This window comes from Gambusia affinis, linkage group LG06, assembly GCF_019740435.1.
Source record: "Gambusia affinis linkage group LG06, SWU_Gaff_1.0, whole genome shotgun sequence".
In the NCBI taxonomy this organism is placed as follows: domain Eukaryota; kingdom Metazoa; phylum Chordata; class Actinopteri; order Cyprinodontiformes; family Poeciliidae; genus Gambusia; species Gambusia affinis.
The window spans coordinates 5,077,566-5,095,231 of NC_057873.1; the positions used below are offsets into that span (position 1 = coordinate 5,077,566).

A 17,666-nucleotide genomic window follows, 5' to 3' on the forward strand; every position below is an offset into this window, starting at 1 on the left:
ATCCAGAAATAGAGATAAAATGTCTAGAAAAAACTTGAAATAGGTTTTTTTTTTCTTTTTATAAAAATTTCTACAAATAAAAAAGAAGAAATTTCTGAGTTAAAACAAAATCGTATATTGGATATGATAAACTCAGAAATTGTTAGTTAAATCTCAGAAATTATCTATAATTCCTAAAACAAAGATCATTTTTTTAAAAGTGGACGATGTGCTAGAAGACACTTGAGAAATTTTGAGATAAGTCTCAGAAATTTTGTTTAAAAACGATTTTCTTAGAATTACTGAAAAGCTTTCGATTGTATTCTGCGCCCGATTAGTTTCACTATCTAGCCTAAAGGGGGCAGTGTGGCGTCACCCAACCGTACATACCAAAAGAGAAAGAGTGAATGGCAGCAGTGGAGGTCTGAGAGTTTTTCACTTAATCCTGTTGAAATCAAACTCATTACTGTAACCGTTTAGCAATACTGTTTTTGGGAGTTCAACCAAGCAGCTGAAGAATTCAGATGGCGGTTGTTAGCAGTATGAGCAGAATATCTGGGTTATGTCGTCATGCTGTTCGGCAAACGGCTGCACTGAAGACGCCGAGGCTGCTGCAGCGTCGGTCCTTCAGAGTTACTGTGAGTTTAAACCACGTCACATCAAACTAAAATACACATTTAGTTTAGTTGTATGTAACCCACAAAGGTCTCTAGAGGATGCCCCATTTTGACCTAACTCGGTGGAGTGGTTGTGCATTAAAGTCGCTTAGCAAAAAGAGGGTCATGGCGAGCATTTTATTTGGCTTCCTTGGTGCTAAAATATACATAAACGTTTTATATGCTTCATTGAATTCTCGCGATAGTTTATAGACTTATGTTAGCATCTCTGAGACTAATGCAGGCGAACAATAAAACAAACATAATACCCTAAGGGAATAATACGACATGATTAAAAATTCGATTTTTTGAGTTATTGTCATTCGTTCGGACCCCGAAAGGCCGCTATATAGCTAGTTAGCAGCCAGCTAAAGTTTTGGCTAGCTTTCTTCCTATTGGTCAAACAAAGGGGTGTGAGGACTCAAACCAACCTGGGTACCAGCTATTTTAGAACACCTACATGGCAGGCCACATACGGGTACCAATAGGCTTTGTTGTAAATGTTGAAGGACGTAGTTTAAGCAGTAAACAAATGAAGTGTATAAATAAAGGTACTGTACTTTATGGGCAAAATTTCAACATATATGCTTCGTTCCAAAGGAACGTGCAACTGAGATAGTTAATTAAAAATGTATCTATTTGAGCATTAAATACTATAATCAATGTAAATAAGTAACTGCAATAGTAAAGTCATACAGATACCAGCATGAATATATTTTACCTCTTCCACTGTAGTCCTTCTGACCGTTCGTCAGGTGTGTGGCAGTATGGAAACTCGTTAAACATGCTGGACTGTGGGCTCTGATAACCAGAACTCAGAACCACCCATTTAGTCCTTGTTGCTCTTAGACTATGTAAGACTTTTTTTGACGTCTCCGCTTCAGGAGTCCTGGCTTAATGCTAGGACTGTGACAGGTGTAGCTCCGGCTTTTTACCTTTTTCCACTCAACTTTCCTTGTATATACTAGGGCAAAACACTCTGATCAGTCAGCTTAAATAGCCCTGACGTTTTGTGGTTTATTGTTCCTGTAGAATGTGTCAAATACTGTCTTGTCCTTCATTTTCTAGGCCACTTGTAGGTAACATAGTTACTTGATTGTACTCTAAAATGGCACTGTGTTCCTTTGAAAATGCATAATGCCACCCCTTTAATATGTAGAAATCTATGTAAAGTTATTTTACACTTGTAGTTCAAATATTATTAACAGAAATGTCAGATTTAGCTGATACATTACAGTTTATTGTATTTTGTTTAGTGTCCCTATTAGACAAGTTCACGTATCCGTGGATAAATCTGCATGAGTTGGGCAAATAGGAGAAGGATTTAGTCTTTAGATTTGGGAAAGAAACAATTAATTGTTGTTTTAGTTAACCTATGGTGCCACATACAGGTTAACATGATCTTCTCAGAGCTGGTTTTATGAGTCTATGGTGACTAAATGCTTTAACATGCTTTAAAACAGACTAATACATTTTAAGATTTTTATTCAATCAGGTACCAGAAGTATCACTATTTTAAAAAAAAATTTAACCAGAGAATAAAAGTTAAAATCTTACCACTTGTTTTGTCTTGAGGACATCCAGGTGTGTCTTCATTTCCTTCGATATGCTTGTAGAAAATGCAAATGTAGACTTTTCGGTCTGTTAGTCAGACACTCCCTTTGTGCTGCACCAAGTCTTTGGCTTCTAAATAGGCAAATATCCATGTAGTTTCTCTTTCCTTTTTTGTTAACATGAAAACAATTACTAGAGTTATGATTTATTGACAATCAATTGCTTATTAAATCTAAATTTATTCCAATAGATTAACTGATAACGTCCACTTAGCCTTAGTTTCTTTTAGTGTTGTAGTTCGGCCGCCTTCCAGCAGAGGGCGCCGCAGATGGCGGAGATATCTAAGAACGGGAAAGGGCAGCGGTCCAAACAGAGTCCGGTTTGGGATGGAAAATGCACTTTATGCGGTTCTGTTTTGAAATATGCACACTGGAGAAGCTTAATTTGTTACTTTAATGGAGCAATGTCAGCTTTTTATTAAAAAAATACTGATTTGCTATGAAGTTGAGGATGTAATAACACAAAGCGAAGTGTTAATTTCTTCGAGAACAACCACAGATGTTACTTCCGTATAAATATCTCTGTACCTTGGGAAAGAAGTGCTTAAGATATTTATTCTTTTCATCTTTATTTTTCTGTTCAACAATTTAATAGGTTTCTGTTTTGTCATATTGTCAAAGTTTAGTAATGTGAGAAAACCAAAAATTTCTGTTTATTCAGTCAGTGTATTTCAACAGCTGATACAAAATAATGTTAAAATTTAAAATATATATTTTCAGTTCAGAATATTCTGAAAACAATGATCTTCCTGTTATGGAAATAGAAGAAAAAACTTAGATTTTTAAGAAAATGGCTGCTTATCAATTAGTCGACTTTAGATGAACTCATTAATAGATCTCTCGCATCCCTAGTTCTACTGTTTTATACCAAGAATTACAAAGTAATCTAGTCAGATTGGTAGTTGCTCACATACTGGAGGCTTTCTGAGAATAAAATATGAACTTTTCCTCCTCCAGGCTGTGCAGCAGCAGCAGCAGCCCTTTGACTCGTCTCTGGAAAAGCCCCAGTTTCCTGGCGCCTCAGCAGAGTTCGTGGACCGTCTTGAATTCATTCAGCCCAATGTTATTTCTGGGATTCCCGTGTACCGGGTGATGGACAGGCAGGGCAAGATAATCAACCCCTCTGAGGACCCCCAGGTAAATCCACTCTACCTGTATCTGTCGCCGTTAAAGTTCACATTAGGAGCTCTGCTGTTTGTTTCCTGTTCAGCTCTCCAAAGAGACGGTTCTAAACTTCTACCAGAAGATGACGCTGCTGAACACGATGGACCGGATTCTCTACGAGTCTCAGAGACAGGTCCGGTTTTTACATCCAGGTTTAACCGGAGAACAGGTGGACTTTGATGTAAAATGTGATCGTTTGTTTCCAGGGTCGGATCTCCTTCTACATGACCAACTACGGAGAGGAGGGGACGCACATCGGCAGCGCTGCAGCTCTTGAGTCTAATGATTTGGTTTTTGGTCAATATAGAGAAGCTGGTACGAAAAAAGCTGCTCTTATTATACTTTATGACCTTTAACCTTGTAAATATTATTGTTTCTATTCAAAGTATTGCCTGAGGATGATTCTGCATTTCATGCATTGCTTCAAAAGTATTTTCACCCCTTGGGTTTTTTTCACTAACTCCATTGTATTTTATTGATTTTCTTTTTTGTGGTAGATCAACAGAAAATAAAAATTTAATAAAATTTAAGAGGTTTAGTAGCAGGAATGTTCTATATTTTGCTTTAATTTGGTTTCATTTTACTAGAGTATTTTATTTGCATATACACTGCAAAATGAATTTTATCAAGTGTTTTTGATCTAGTTTCTAAACCAAATGTCTTATTACACTTGAAATAAACCCAAATTAACCTACAAGAACATTACAGCAAGATACAGGAGCTTGTTTTAAGTCAATAATTGTTGATGCTTGATTTATAAAATAGTAAAAATCCACTGGCAAATTATTTCACATGTTACAAGACTATAAGTGAAATAATCTGCCAGTGGATTAGTCATTTTTCACCAATATTAAGGAATTATTGACTTAAAATAATCTTCTATAGTTTGCTGAAAAGTTACTTTTAAGTAAGTTTTGTCTTATTTCAGTTCCTTGAACGATCAGGGTTCCTGAAACGCTGGAAAGCTGAATGGATTTAAAATAAAATTTTCTACCAATCTGATGGTTGAATATCCTAAAAAACAATAAATATCTTTGTTGTTGAAATCATAAAATGATTGAGCAACAAAAATGTTCTTTTAGATGTATAGTTTTTGATTAAAATGACATAAATTACAGACTCTGCTATTAACTCAATTAAAAAAATTTCATCCAGTCCTGCAACTCAAATAAGTGCAAATAAATGTGAAGCATTTTCCTTCCAGTTGAGTTTTTCTCCACCTTGATTCTGTATTTCGGCTCCATTAGCTGCACGATGAGCGTTACCGTTTGTGGTTTTCATATATAAATATTCCCCTGTGGCTCCTCAGGAGTGCTGATGTACCGCGGTTTCCCCCTGGATCTGTTCATGGCTCAGTGCTACGCCAACGCCGACGACCTTGGGAAGGGCCGCCAGATGCCTGTCCACTACGGCTGCAAAGATCTGCACTTCGTCACCATCTCGTCTCCTCTGGCCACGCAGATTCCTCAGGGTGAGGCCGCACAGCCACTTGTAACTAACAGGGTTCGCCTGAAATCCTTCAAAATGCTTCAGTCAGGGTTTTTCAAGACATGGAAAGTGCTTGATTTATGGAAAAAGGTCTTTGAAAGTGTTTGATATTCAAACTGCATTGTCTTGTAATAAAGTGGAAGCTAAAGTTTCATTAAAAGCCTAAATTTTGAAAACATTATTGCACACACCTAATAAAAGAAACTTTTTTCTTTCTCACTTAAATATTCAACTCTCAGTTAAAAATTCCTAAAATTATTTCTATCTGTTAAATGCTGGAAACATCAAAAACTGTTAGATATTTTTTTGGAACTTTCTATGATTTCAAAGGTTTGTGAAGATACTGTAATTGTGTTTAGGTGTTTAATTTGAGCAGGAAGGTTATTTATCTTATGAAAATCTTTGGAAAGTGCTTGAATCCTGTATAAAGTCCTTTAAAAATGTTTGATATTCAAACTACAAAGTTTTATAATAAAGTTCAATCTAACTTTGGATTAAAAGCCTAAATATTGAAATATAGTTGAAACTTGATGTTTTCATACACCTAATAAAAAAAACATTTTTATTTTCTCACAGCTTAAAGTTATATCAGATTAAACTTTTCTTCTTTTAAAATTATTTTTATTTGCTGAATGCCAGAAAACTTCACCATAACATTATTTGTTTTTTAGATTTTTCTTTTAGCCTTCTTTGTATTTTGTGTTTAAGCATTAAATTTACCTCAAGATTTGTTTGAGTTGTTTCAATGTAATAAATAGTTATTATTCCTAATTACTTATTGATCTGTGTAATTAAAATATATGTTAGCTCGTATTTTATACGTTATACAACGTTACTAAAATTGGGGGATTTTTATGTCAAATTAGCGTTTTGTTTTCCGATCAGTTTGGCTTGTAGGATGTATGAGAGACATTTAAAAACAAAACATTTTGTTTTATATCAGTTCATCTGTAGATTAATATCACAAAACATTAACAACAGTAATAAATAATACCATATAACATGTATGTGGTGCTGGGGAAAGCTTGAAAACGCCTATTTAAATGCTTGAAAAGTGCAGAAATTTTACGATGGGAAAAGTGAATGAACCCCGATTTAACTTCTGACATGTTGACGCTGAATGTTCCTGTTTTTCTCAGCGGTGGGAGCTGCGTACGCGCTGAAGAGGGAGAACACGAACCGCGCGGTGATCTGTTACTTCGGGGAGGGAGCGGCCAGCGAAGGGGACGCACACGCCGGCTTCAACTTCTCAGCGACCCTCGAGTGTCCGCTGATCTTCTTCTGTCGCAACAACGGCTACGCGATCTCCACCCCGACCAACGAGCAGTACAGAGGCGACGGCATCGGTGAGATGGGATTAAAAATCCAAACAGGTTTATCAGTTAGGCGTAGACAGAGTTAGGTAGTAATGAGTTATAGTTACTTTAAGTTATAGTAACTTTTTGGGAAAAATGTATTTTTACTATGCTGTGCTTTGAGTAGTTCTATTATGAAGTTTCTCTGCTCTTGAGTAAAATTTCTGGACTTTCTACCCACTGAATGAAAAACATGTTTTAACCAAAGATTCACCAGACACAGACACACAGCTGCAGTTTTATTTTGAAAGAGACTGATTTGGAAAACTATTTTTTTATTTTTATTTTTTTGGAGGGGGGGTTTGCTTTGCTTTGCTTATATGAGTTATTTTCATTTTGATCCTTAAAATATAAAAATTTCCTCTTCACTCTAAATTTTGGTGCGGCTGATTATTTAATTTATAAATGTTAAATGATTGATACTTGAGTAGAATTTTTACCAAATACTTTATAACTCTTGAGTCATTTCTTGGATGACTATTTTTTACTTTTACTTGAGTAAAAATATGTTGAAGTAGTGCTACTCTTACTTGTGTGTAATTTTTTTTGCATACTCTGAACACTTGTGGCCATTGATTAATCTATTGATTATTTTGACAATTAATTATTTATAAAAAATTGATTTAAGACTTTTTAATAAATTTTTGGCTTAATTACTGCTCCGAATGCGTTATTCTTTCAGTGAATGGCCTTTTTTTAGTCTCCATAATCCAGTTAACGATTAATAAATTAGTTGACAGTTATCTCATCAATCCATTAATCACAATTAATTTGATTAATTGTTTCAGCCCTGTATCATTTCTTCTTCTAATTCTCTCCAGCTGCTAGAGGGCCGGGTTATGGCATGCTGTCCATCCGTGTCGATGGGAACGACGTGTTCGCCGTCTACAACGCCACGAAGGAAGCGCGGCGCAGGGCTGTGGCTGAGAACCAGCCCTTCCTTATCGAGGCGATGACGTACAGGTTCGCACGTTGATCTTTTTTCCACACACTACGCCCTCATTTCCAAACCAAAACATTAACAGCCAAGTAGTGAGAGAGGAAGAATTTAAAATAGATGTGTGCAGCAAATTAAAGTTACAACAGCTATTTTTATTCAGCACAATAGCAGCTTTATTGTCATTAAAATCCACATTTAACTTAATGAAGTTGGGATTTCACCTGTCCAAAGGTCACTTTGCATCTAAACAACCAGAAGTTGTCAGAAGCTGACAGTGCTGTTGGATTTGATTAACAAATTCTTGTGAAGGAGAAATTTCCACAAGTTGTTTGAATGAAATACTTTCACTCTCAAATGTTTCATGTGTTCCCACTTCAGACCGGAATTGAATTATTACTAAAACTCTTTAGACTAAGCCGGCAAAGCCTCCTCAGTGTGAAAGGAGTAAAATGTCTCTAAGCTTCTTTCTCATAAAAATATAATCACAATATTTTCAATGCATTAATTCTGGCCCAAGCAGTGCAATTCACCAGCAAATTAGAAAAAAATAATAATTTAAAGGTGTTGCTTTTCTTTACTGTAAGACAATATACGAGTTAACACTTAGCTGTTGTTATTGCTCATCTGTTCTTCCATTTGCCTTTCACTGAACTGCTACTAAAGGATTATTATGTTTTAACACAAGTTAAGCAGGTCTCAGTATAAATCTGGTTCTTTGAAAAAAAATTAAGTAAAATAAAAGCAATTTAATTAGTCTACTGGAGACTACTTGTCTCCAGTAGTTTTGGACCATATTGTCTGTGTTGATCAGCTGGGGCCTGGTTGATTTCTGAATTCTCCTCAAACGACCAGAAATCCAACATGTTTACCACAAATGACTATTGATGCAAATTCAACACGTACCAATAACCATACCAGAAGCTTGAAGTAGAGGGTTCACTCACACCAATCCTGTTCATTCCACATTAGTCGATCTCTAGGTTGTTTGTCTAGAAAGTCTGGTTCATTTGTGGAGGTGTGAATGCGCAATCAAACTCAAATGTCAACCAAAAAAGCAATCAATGGTCCACCAAAAATCCTTAGACCTGATTTGGTTGAAGTGAACTCTGGTGCGGGCCAGAGTAGTACTCCAGAAGCAGGAAGGTGGCTACAGAGCAGGGCATTCTGGGTAAATACATTTCTCTCTGTGTCGGCTACGCTACACACCGACTCGTTGCCGTAACGACTGACAACACTAGTGTAACAGGATTCAACAGGATTCTAATTCTGTATTTAAAGGCTAACAAAGGCTCACAGTGCAGTTGGATTTGAATACCAAATTCTTGATAAAATTTCCTCTCAGGTTGTTCATGCAAAGGAACAACTTTCCCTCTCAAATGTTTTTAAATATGAAAAGCCTGCTGGATGTTTCTGGTCCTTTCTCAGAATCGGGCATCACAGCACCAGCGACGACAGCTCGGCCTACCGCTCCGTGGACGAGGTGAACTACTGGGACAAGCAGGACCACCCCATCTCCCGGCTGAGGCACTACATGACGGCGCGCGACTGGTGGAGCGAGGACGACGAGCGCAGCTGGAGGAAACAGTCACGCAAAACTGTGATGGAGGCGTTTGAGAGGGCGGAGAGGCGCCTGAAGCCCAACCCAGAGCTGCTGTTCACCGACGTCTACCAGGAAATGAACCCCACCCTGGCCAAGCAGAGAGAGTCCCTGTTCAGGCACATCCAGCAGTACAAAGAGCACTACCCCCTCGACCTGTACGAGAAATAACCGCCATATGCAGTAGTGTGTGAGGACTGGAAGTAGCTGCACACCACATGCTGTGTTCATGTAACAGTTTTGATGTGTAATTGCACATTCTGCACATGTGTTTTCAAAACAAATGATTTATAATGGTTTTTGGTGCCTTATGGTAGACAAAAGGCACATTTTACATAAATGAAATGGTTTCTTTTAGGGCTGGGCGATAGATAAAATTTTTTTCACATGTTGCATTTCCATAGTTCAGTGTGATGTCATCGTGCCCTGTGCGGCCATCTTGTTGTACAGCTTCGTTTTGTCTGTACTTTGAATTCATGTCAGCTCTACAACAGAATGTCAGTGCCGGGCTACAATTTTCTTTTTTTAACTACTAGAATTACTAGAATTTAAGACAGAAAAATGTGAGAATAATGACATAATATGGCCAGAATAGTTGTAATATTAGGAGAATGAAAATAAGTTTAAAATGAGGAATGTTGAGCATCTTGTGAAGTTACAGTTGACTCTTCGCGTTAACAACTTTTCTTCTCTTAATTTTAAGATGTTCTTCATGTAAAATTGTCTTTATTTAGATAATATAAACATATCCTTGTAATTAAATAAAATTTGTGTAGCCTGGCTTTAGTTACTCAGTCATACAACTCACAGAAGAGATGGTTGAACGAAAAGCTAATTTCAAAAATATTTTCTGACATTTGTAATTTATTTTTTTTAGAAAAGAAAGCAAGAAAAAATAGATTAAAACCACATCTGGCATGAATTTTTTTTTATTTCGAATCCATATCGCCCATGCCAATTTTTTTTTGAATCCAGATCAAACAGATTAACTAAATTGGAAAGCAGGATGTATTATGGAGAGTTGACCTCTATTTATCATTGCATCTTTCTCTTTCAACAGCTGATAAGCAGGTTTCCTCATGTGTCATTGAGGCTATCCGTTAGTTTTTGTTTGTTGAGATGCTGTTGTACAATGTCATTTTTCTCAAAACTGTAGGTCTGTTGAAATAAACTGTAGAACACTGGTTCTCTTCAAGTATTTATTTAAAAATCAACATGATATTAAAGCAGAGGGTAGATGAGATGTAATTCTATATCCATCTGTTCATCCTTGTCTACATGAATTTATAAAAATGTGCCTTTTTGTTTGTAAGCCCAGTGTAGTGCTGTTCCTCGCCTATGGTGGCGCTGTTTTTTTACATACGAATGAAGCAGGCAGTTGGCGCATGCCCATTGCGGTCTCTTTATTGACCCTTTGCACGTGACGTCACTCTCTTCGAGACTCGGCCCGCTTCGCCATGACGGACGTCAAAACAACATGTGCGCTCTTGCTAAAGCTAAAAAAAAAACCCACAAAAAACCACACATGTGCTAGCCTAGTGTCACTTTTATTAAGTTGATTTTGCAGTTAAAAAAATTGTCATAGAGTGCTGCAGAGTCGGATGAAAACCAAACTTGTCATTTTATTGTGTAACTTTTAATGAGGAAAGATGTTGCAATGGATAGCAGCCGTCAGTCATAATGACCGGCGGCCCTCGGTGTAATCACGGATTTGCAGTGAAGACTTTTTACAAGGTAAGAAGACTAACGTTCACATATTTTATGATTAGAACATCAAATATCTCTTTATGGAGAAGATGGGAACCGTGGAAAATTAGGTCATGTAGCCTAGCATGTATGGAGAAAAAAAGCATCTTGTCTTTTGTAAGTTTTTAATGCTGCTGTGGTGTAACGGGAAACTCCGTTTGACAGTGATATAAATTATGTGGTGTGAATTCAAGCAAAGGCGGCAATTTGAGGGAGGAGATATCGGTTGGTTTCTAAGCTAGCTATTTCAAGCTTTTGTAAATACCATACCATAAGAACACACCAACCAGGTGTGTTACATTCACAGACAAATTAGCTTGTCTTGACTGAGTAGAAGCCATGAATAAACTGACAAAAAACAATTTCAGTGGCTTTGTTCAATACTCCCTATCCTCACTTCCGACGCCCATCATGGCGCTTTAAATGATTAAGTGATATAGTTGCAAAAGGTCAATATTGCTAATATATCTATTTAATTAACCACGTTCATGTTCAACACAATGTCTAATATATTTAATATATGTGAATGATAGGGGCATGCTGTGGTGGCGTAGGGGATAGAGCAACCCACATTTGGAGGCCTTGAGTCCTCGATGCGGCCACTCGGATTCGATTCCCTGACCCGGCCGACATTTGCCGCTGCTGAGCCCACATGGACAAACAGTGCTCTTCTTCAAAGTCACCAACTTATGAGGAAGAATCCAAAATTGATCCAAAATTAAGTAGAATTAAAGTTAAAAGATATTTAGTTAATTTATGTAGACATAACCTGGAAAGCAACATTTATCTGATAATATTTGATTACCTTAAACAGTTGTATAACAAAATTTAATTCTTGAGTGACATTCTGGTCCACACTCCGGACCAGTCGGTGGCAATAGCGCACCAATTTTGTTGTTTGCCAACCACTGAAAAGAAGAAGAAAAATCCAGTCAGAACTTGGAATAGAACCGTGCAAGGCGGCACTTCTTCTTGACAATCATCCTCATTCCCCCAAAGAAAAGAAAAGAAAAGAAGAAAAGAAACTAGCGCAGGTGACCCATCAGTTCAACAAGTCACCAGGGGGTTGTGGATGTTCTTCCACATTACTTCAGTCTCCCTTGGGGATCGCTGGTGTATGAGGAGATGCTGCTTGTGGACACAAACATTTCCGCGGTCTTGTTTCTTGACGTCAAAGGTCTGAAATCCATCATGCTTCTTGGGGGTGATTCCTAGTGCCTTCATGCACAAACCCATGTAAACATCGTCTATGGGGAACAGAGGAAATAGTTTTGAAACAAAAGAAAGAGACTGCATCAACTCTCCGGAGATGACAAACCCTCCTCCACCTGTGTACTCAGGGTAGGACCCGCTGTAGAAGGTCGGAGGAATGTAATATTTGCTTCTTGGGTCCCTGATTGGACTTGCTAATCCCAAGACTTGTCCAACATACAGGTGAGATCCTTGAGAGGAGTCTAAAGACTCAAGGTATTGGATCAGTCCATCAGTGTTGACAAAAACATCATCGTCCCCACTGAAGACAAAGGACACCAGTGGACAGTATTTCACTGTCCACTGGAGAAACATGTCCATTTTGAGGGTCAGGTTCAGGAGGGAGTCGTGGAAGTCCCACTGCAGGATGTCTCCAAAGTGTTTGGCTTCGAATGACAGCAGTGCTCCAAGGTTTGGGTCATCGGGCTGGTAGTTGCCGAGGAAGAACACCGTGCGCACCCTCCGTCCATTCAGGTACACCCCATCTCGACCCCAAGTCTCACGCACCGCCTGTCTCCTCTCGAAGTTTGCGGGGGATGACTTGATAGCAAAAAGCAGGAAGGTGTGGTTGTTGCACTTCTTGAGCTGGTTGATTAGGATCGGCGGAGATCTGCAGTTCATGCCTTTCACGTAAGTCTGGAACAGTGGAGGATAGGAATCAAAGTCATGAACGTTTATTCTCAGAACCTCATGGTTCTCCTCCCTGCAGGCTGACCAGGGGTACTCTCTCCTCGAAGGGTTGTCGTTTTTCTCAGTGTTCGTCACTATCGAGTAGAACAGGCGGTTCCAGTATGCAACGTCTTGAGGGATGATCTTCCTCAAGTCTTCAAAAGACACTGGCATGTGAGGCTTCAAAGAAGATGATGTGAAGTTCTGCTGCGTTGAGATGTTTACTACTCCGATGGCATTGATCTTCTCTGGATGTACGGTCAAGTAGAAGAGGATCAGAAGTGAAATAGAGAGGACCATGGCTAAGAGTCTTTGATTAAACCTCATAAGGTCAGAACGGGGCACACAAAGCGGTGTGAGGAGTTTTTCTAGAGATGGATCATCTTTCAGCAGAGATGACGGATCTCTTCAGAGGTTACGCTCCAAAAATTCCTGCAGAACACAAAAATGATGTCTCAAACCAGGAGCTGAAATCCTAAGAGATTCTTAAAAAGTTTTAGTTGGTCAATGAATGCCTATTGACCAACTGCTATTTTTATATCAATTGTTTGATCAGAAACTTGATTTTCATCTGTAAAGCGTTGGCCTATTTTTCTGAAGGGGGTGATTGTACAAAAAATGACTGAGATCAATTGTAAATACAAGAATTTCTTGCACAAATTTGACATTTATTTTGGATTTTATCTAGTCCACACTGAATTAAAATGTGTGTATAACCCTTCTATGGTTTAGTTGGTTGACATTTTCAGGTTCACTGAATATGCATTCAGGGAAAATTAGACTATTGTGAGAACCCTTTTTGTCTAGCTCCATTCTTACTTAACATAATTCAAACTGCTTTACACAAAAATAAAGAAACAAAGATAGTAAGTTGTGCAGATGACGGTTGGGACCATTTTAGCAGACAAAATGAAAACTTTGGACCTCTAAGGCCAGAACTATTCATACTTTCATATTTTTCCAGACAGCTTGGAAATGAATGGTTCCTCGATCAGCTTCCAAAGATGCATTTTCTTTAAAATATTTTAGATAAATTCTATGAAATAATCAGTAAATAATAACCCTTTAACAATCGTTAATAATAATTAAAAAAAATTTTTTGTGAATAACTTCACAGAAAATTCATAAGCAGATGAATCCTTGAATACTAAACTGCAAACAGGGTCAACTTATGAAATGATTTGACTGAAGGAACTGGGAAACTGTTTATTCAGCGACCCTGTAAACTAGCATCAGCATCCACAACAGAATCTGCTGATGGGGAAAAGCTGCATCAGAGCAGAGAGCAGAGCAAGTGGTGTGTGCATGGGCATGATTGGCCGCACTAAGACCCGCCCCTGGTTCTGATTGGTGCTGGGAAAAGGCAGAGGAGCTCAGTTTCTTCACAGGTTATCTGTCCTGTAAATTGCTTTTAGTTGAATTTAGAAATGAAGTAAACTAAGAGAACATCCAGAGAACACATTTATGTTGCATCTAAAATTATAAAAAATGACAAAAAACTTAATTTTATCATTCCTATTAATCCGTGAACCTCGCAAAGCTTTCGCCTTTGTTCTCTCCATCTTATTGAACTCATATAAAATATATATGATTATTATTTTTTGGAGAAAATAGATTGTGCTTCTTGGAAAGGTGCTGTCTTTCTGTGACACATCATGAAGTCATTGAGCGCTCCAGGAAGGAACGGAGAACAAATTTTTTTTCGATGATGAGCAAAACCTGAAGTATCACCAACAGGTTCCAGAACCGGCTCAGGGCGCCGAGCTGATCCGCATTTTGGTTGTGTAACTGCTAAAACGGATCCACAAAGGAACATTTCCTTGTCCGACTGAAGGTTGGTGGGGTCATGAAACTCGTACCTGAATGCAGGGAACCGTGTTTACTGACTTATTGTCTGTAAAACATGTCTCAATATTTAAATTTACAGTGAAAATATGAGGCGGTTTAGTAATTTACCAAACAGGTGGAAAAGAATAGGCAGTGCAATTAAAAGTTATAAATTTCACTGACATAAAATGATCTCATAGCTAAAAATATTTCAGTCTATCAGAAGAACCAAAACTTTAAATGAGTTTTTATCAGAAATCATTTTAGATTTCAGAAGAAAACCCACTTTCTGACTTTTTGACATCTTCTTTAATTTGTCATATTTTAAGAAGAAGCTGAAAATAGCTTCTTCTATTTCTTCAGAAGAAAGTCAGAAACTGCATCTGGTCTTACCGTGGAGAGGAGGCTGGAAAAGATATCTGCCCTGTGGACGCTAATCCGTCGGGTCGCCTCTGCCCGTCTCACCGCATTCAGAGTTCAGAGTTCAGAGTCATGAGGTGAAGACGTCACCCTGAAGACACACCTGCAGGCGAAGACTGGAAACAGCTTGATTTGAATCTGTTGACAGAAGAGAGGCAGGAATGTGACTGAATGAGGAAACACTGAGAGAAACTCCAGGAATGTCCCTTTTGTCAGAAACGTCAAAAGATCAACATCGACAGAGTTGCTGTATCCCTGAGGAGAGTTGTGAAAAATTTTTATTCCAGTAATACATTTCAAAGATTGATTGAAAAACAAATTACCATTGTTTCTCTTTCTCTCTGTGCGTTTTCCAACGGGGGTTAAAGTCAACCTGACGTCAGCTGTGGTAAGGGTTGGGCAACTTTTTACACTCTGGCTGAACCAGTTGTGTAGAAATGTGCTGAGAAAAAAAAACTTGGACTTGAGTTGTGGTAATTAGTTTTTTAAAGTCAGGGTTGGTTATTTCAGAGGAGACAGAGCTGTTGGTGGAGTCCTGTGGTGCAAAACATCAATATATATCAACGGACTGGACTGCACTGACCAGCCGCTACAGCTAGTGACGCCTACCTGCATGGAGTCATGTCCATGAAACCAACAGATTCTTATCAGATTCATATAAAATATGGATTTTTAACAACAAAAACGTTTTGTTTTCGTTACTTTTATTTCATGACATGGTGTGAATTACTGATAACATACAACAATGAGAACCATCTAAAAATAAATATTACATAAGATCAATAAAAAATAATATTTTAACTGAAATGTCATTGAGATGAGACCAAACTGAACAATTATCTTCTTCAGCAGTGACCTTTTGTCCCTTCCCTTCTTTATAAATGGTGCGTTTTCATTGACCGAATACCACCAAGGAGAAGATGACAGGAAGTGGTTGGAGGATGATGACGCAGCACTTTTTAAAAATGAATTATAGCGTAAACAAACTTGTTCAAGTTTGATATTAACTGTTTCTCATTTAATGGAAACGCCAAGATAGAATTTATTTATTTTTTTAACATTAGCAGAAGATTGCCAAAGCTTTGTGGACATTTGTAGTCAAAATGACAAATAAAGGCTTGAAACATTTCTGTGTTTTTTATAATTTTAGACTCAAACACAAAACTAGCACTAAACAGTAGATCTTCATTCTGATTGTAACCTGCTGTTGTAACGATGCTTCTTCAGAATGCCAGTTATTGAAAACGCTGTTTTGTGCCAGAACTGTGTGGAAAATTCAACTCTTCTTTTCTCTTTTCTTTTATTTTTTCACTTTTTTACCAAAAACTGAATGACAAAAAAATCTTCAGTCTGGTATTTTGGTCTCAACTAACCTTTTTTTTTGAAGGAAGATTTTATTTACTGAGACTTAATTGAATTTATTTGTTGTGTTTATTTATTTGGGATATTTAAATTGTATTATAGTTCCAGTATCAAATGTCCATTAGAATTGAAAACTTATTGATCTTTGAGAATCTGTTCTTGCATTGTTACACCATTACCATTATATTACTGGAAAATGGTGTCAATATTATAATTTATTGCAATAACTTCTGGGATAATTCATCGTCCAGTAAAATTTGGCCTGGTCAGCTTAACCTGAATCACTTAAACACATTTTGTTTCACTTTTGGCAAAAATGACTTTGGACTTTGTTTTTCTTACAGAGCTGGCATGCAATTAATCTAAAAAAGTACTAGTTGTTTTGTGCAGTTAAAATAAACCAAAGATCTCAAGAATAATTTACCTCACAGTAACAGTAACTAAAAGCTTAAAAATGTAGATTTTTCTGAGTCTTAACCGTAAGCATCTTTTTTCAGTGTAATGAGTTGAATCTGCTTTAGTTGCTGGTTGTTTGTGGTGATAAATGAGCTCTGTGGGTTGACGCACAACCTGCTCTCAGGTGTTCAATTAGAGGATAAACCTGCTGAAAACTAAGGAGCAGCAGGAGGAAACCCCAAAGCACCTGCCTGCTGAGAGACAGAGAGGCGGCTTATTATGGCAGGAAAATGTAAAAATATTTTTATTACACTTGAAATAAGACAAAACTAATTCACATGTAGCTTTTCAGTAAGAGATAGAAGCTTGTTATAAGTAAATAATTTTTTAATATTGATGAAAAAGTGATACATGAAATAATGGAATAGGCATATTTTCACCTATATTTTGCTGGAAAGTTACTTTTAAGTTAGTATTGTCTTATTTCAAGTGTACCAATACAGTCGCACTACAATCCAAACAAAAACTACTTGGTAAGGTTTTATGTTTTTGCAGTTAGTTTATTCTAGAAAGATATTTCGTCTGTAAAATCAGATCAGATGCAGAACTTTTAAATATCAGCACAAAAAGCAGGAAGTAAAACTACTCACAGGGGGAATGAAGAAAACGGCAGCAGATTTAAATATTCTCCCCTCTTCCTGGGTAGGAAATGTTTTTCCAGTTCATCCACATCACAGAGTTGTGCATAATGAAATGAAGCCGGATGAGGCAGCGACGGACACACACGGGGAGTAAACCACGCCCAGAGAGGCTGCAGGTCCACTCAGGTTTATTCAACAGGACTTCACAAACAACGCTTAAGACCAAACGTTTCACAGGATCATCAGGAGGAGATGTGAGCACAGTGTCCCGATCCATAAAACTTGTATTGCATCTCCATCAGGCTGTCAAACACATTTTAATCAGCCTGGTTACAAAAATACAAACCATCCTGCTAAACCAATAAACCCCCCTTTCATTCCAAGCCATGCAAATGATCACAAAGGTCAAGGGTCGTTAGATCTTTTCAGAAATAATGGGAACAAATATGCAAAGTCACCGCTAATAAGGGCTGGGCGATCAGGTTCCAAAATAAAGTCCGATTTTAATTATCTTTTGTAAAGAAATTACAAATGACAGAAAATATTTTGCTTTTATTTCAGT

The 17,666-nt window shown here is 37.6% G+C and overlaps 2 protein-coding genes across 3 annotated transcripts; one reads left to right on the top strand and one right to left on the bottom strand.

Moving 5' to 3' along the window:
• The first annotated feature begins 342 nt into the window (after positions 1-342).
• Positions 343-9,976, top strand: bckdha (branched chain keto acid dehydrogenase E1 subunit alpha). The gene is made up of 8 exons (XM_044119476.1): positions 343-617; positions 3,206-3,385; positions 3,459-3,545; positions 3,619-3,727; positions 4,722-4,883; positions 6,040-6,246; positions 7,077-7,218; positions 8,621-9,976. The coding sequence occupies exons 1-8, from the start codon at positions 504-506 to the stop codon at positions 8,961-8,963; spliced, it is 1,344 nt and encodes a 447-aa protein (XP_043975411.1). The 5' UTR covers positions 343-503; the 3' UTR covers positions 8,964-9,976.
• A 1-nt stretch (position 9,977) lies between these two features.
• b3gnt2l (UDP-GlcNAc:betaGal beta-1,3-N-acetylglucosaminyltransferase 2, like) lies at positions 9,978-17,279 on the bottom strand. Of its 2 annotated transcripts, none has more exons than XM_044119479.1 (3): positions 17,114-17,279; positions 14,679-14,843; positions 9,978-12,890 (listed from the first exon to the last, which is right to left on the bottom strand). In XM_044119479.1, the coding sequence occupies exon 3, from the start codon at positions 12,783-12,785 to the stop codon at positions 11,586-11,588; it is 1,200 nt and encodes a 399-aa protein (XP_043975414.1). In that variant the 5' UTR covers positions 12,786-12,890; positions 14,679-14,843; positions 17,114-17,279; the 3' UTR covers positions 9,978-11,585. The 2 variants fall into 2 exon arrangements, with proteins under 2 accessions (XP_043975414.1, XP_043975412.1); XM_044119477.1 differs by having other exon boundaries at positions 11,438-12,890; positions 15,029-17,279.
• Between the last annotated feature and the right edge of the window lie 387 nt (positions 17,280-17,666).

Bases quoted from the DNA above. Each gene is read 5' to 3' on its own strand.
- bckdha (XM_044119476.1), top strand. From the start codon at position 504: ATGGCGGTTGTTAGCAGTATGAGCAGAATATCTGGGTTATGTCGTCAT. The intron at 3,386-3,458 runs GTAAATCCACTC...TTTCCTGTTCAG, and splicing joins ACCCCTCTGAGGACCCCCAG to CTCTCCAAAGAGACGGTTCT. The intron at 7,219-8,620 runs GTTCGCACGTTG...GTCCTTTCTCAG, and splicing joins ATCGAGGCGATGACGTACAG to AATCGGGCATCACAGCACCA.
- b3gnt2l (XM_044119479.1), bottom strand. From the start codon at position 12,785: ATGAGGTTTAATCAAAGACTCTTAGCCATGGTCCTCTCTATTTCACTT.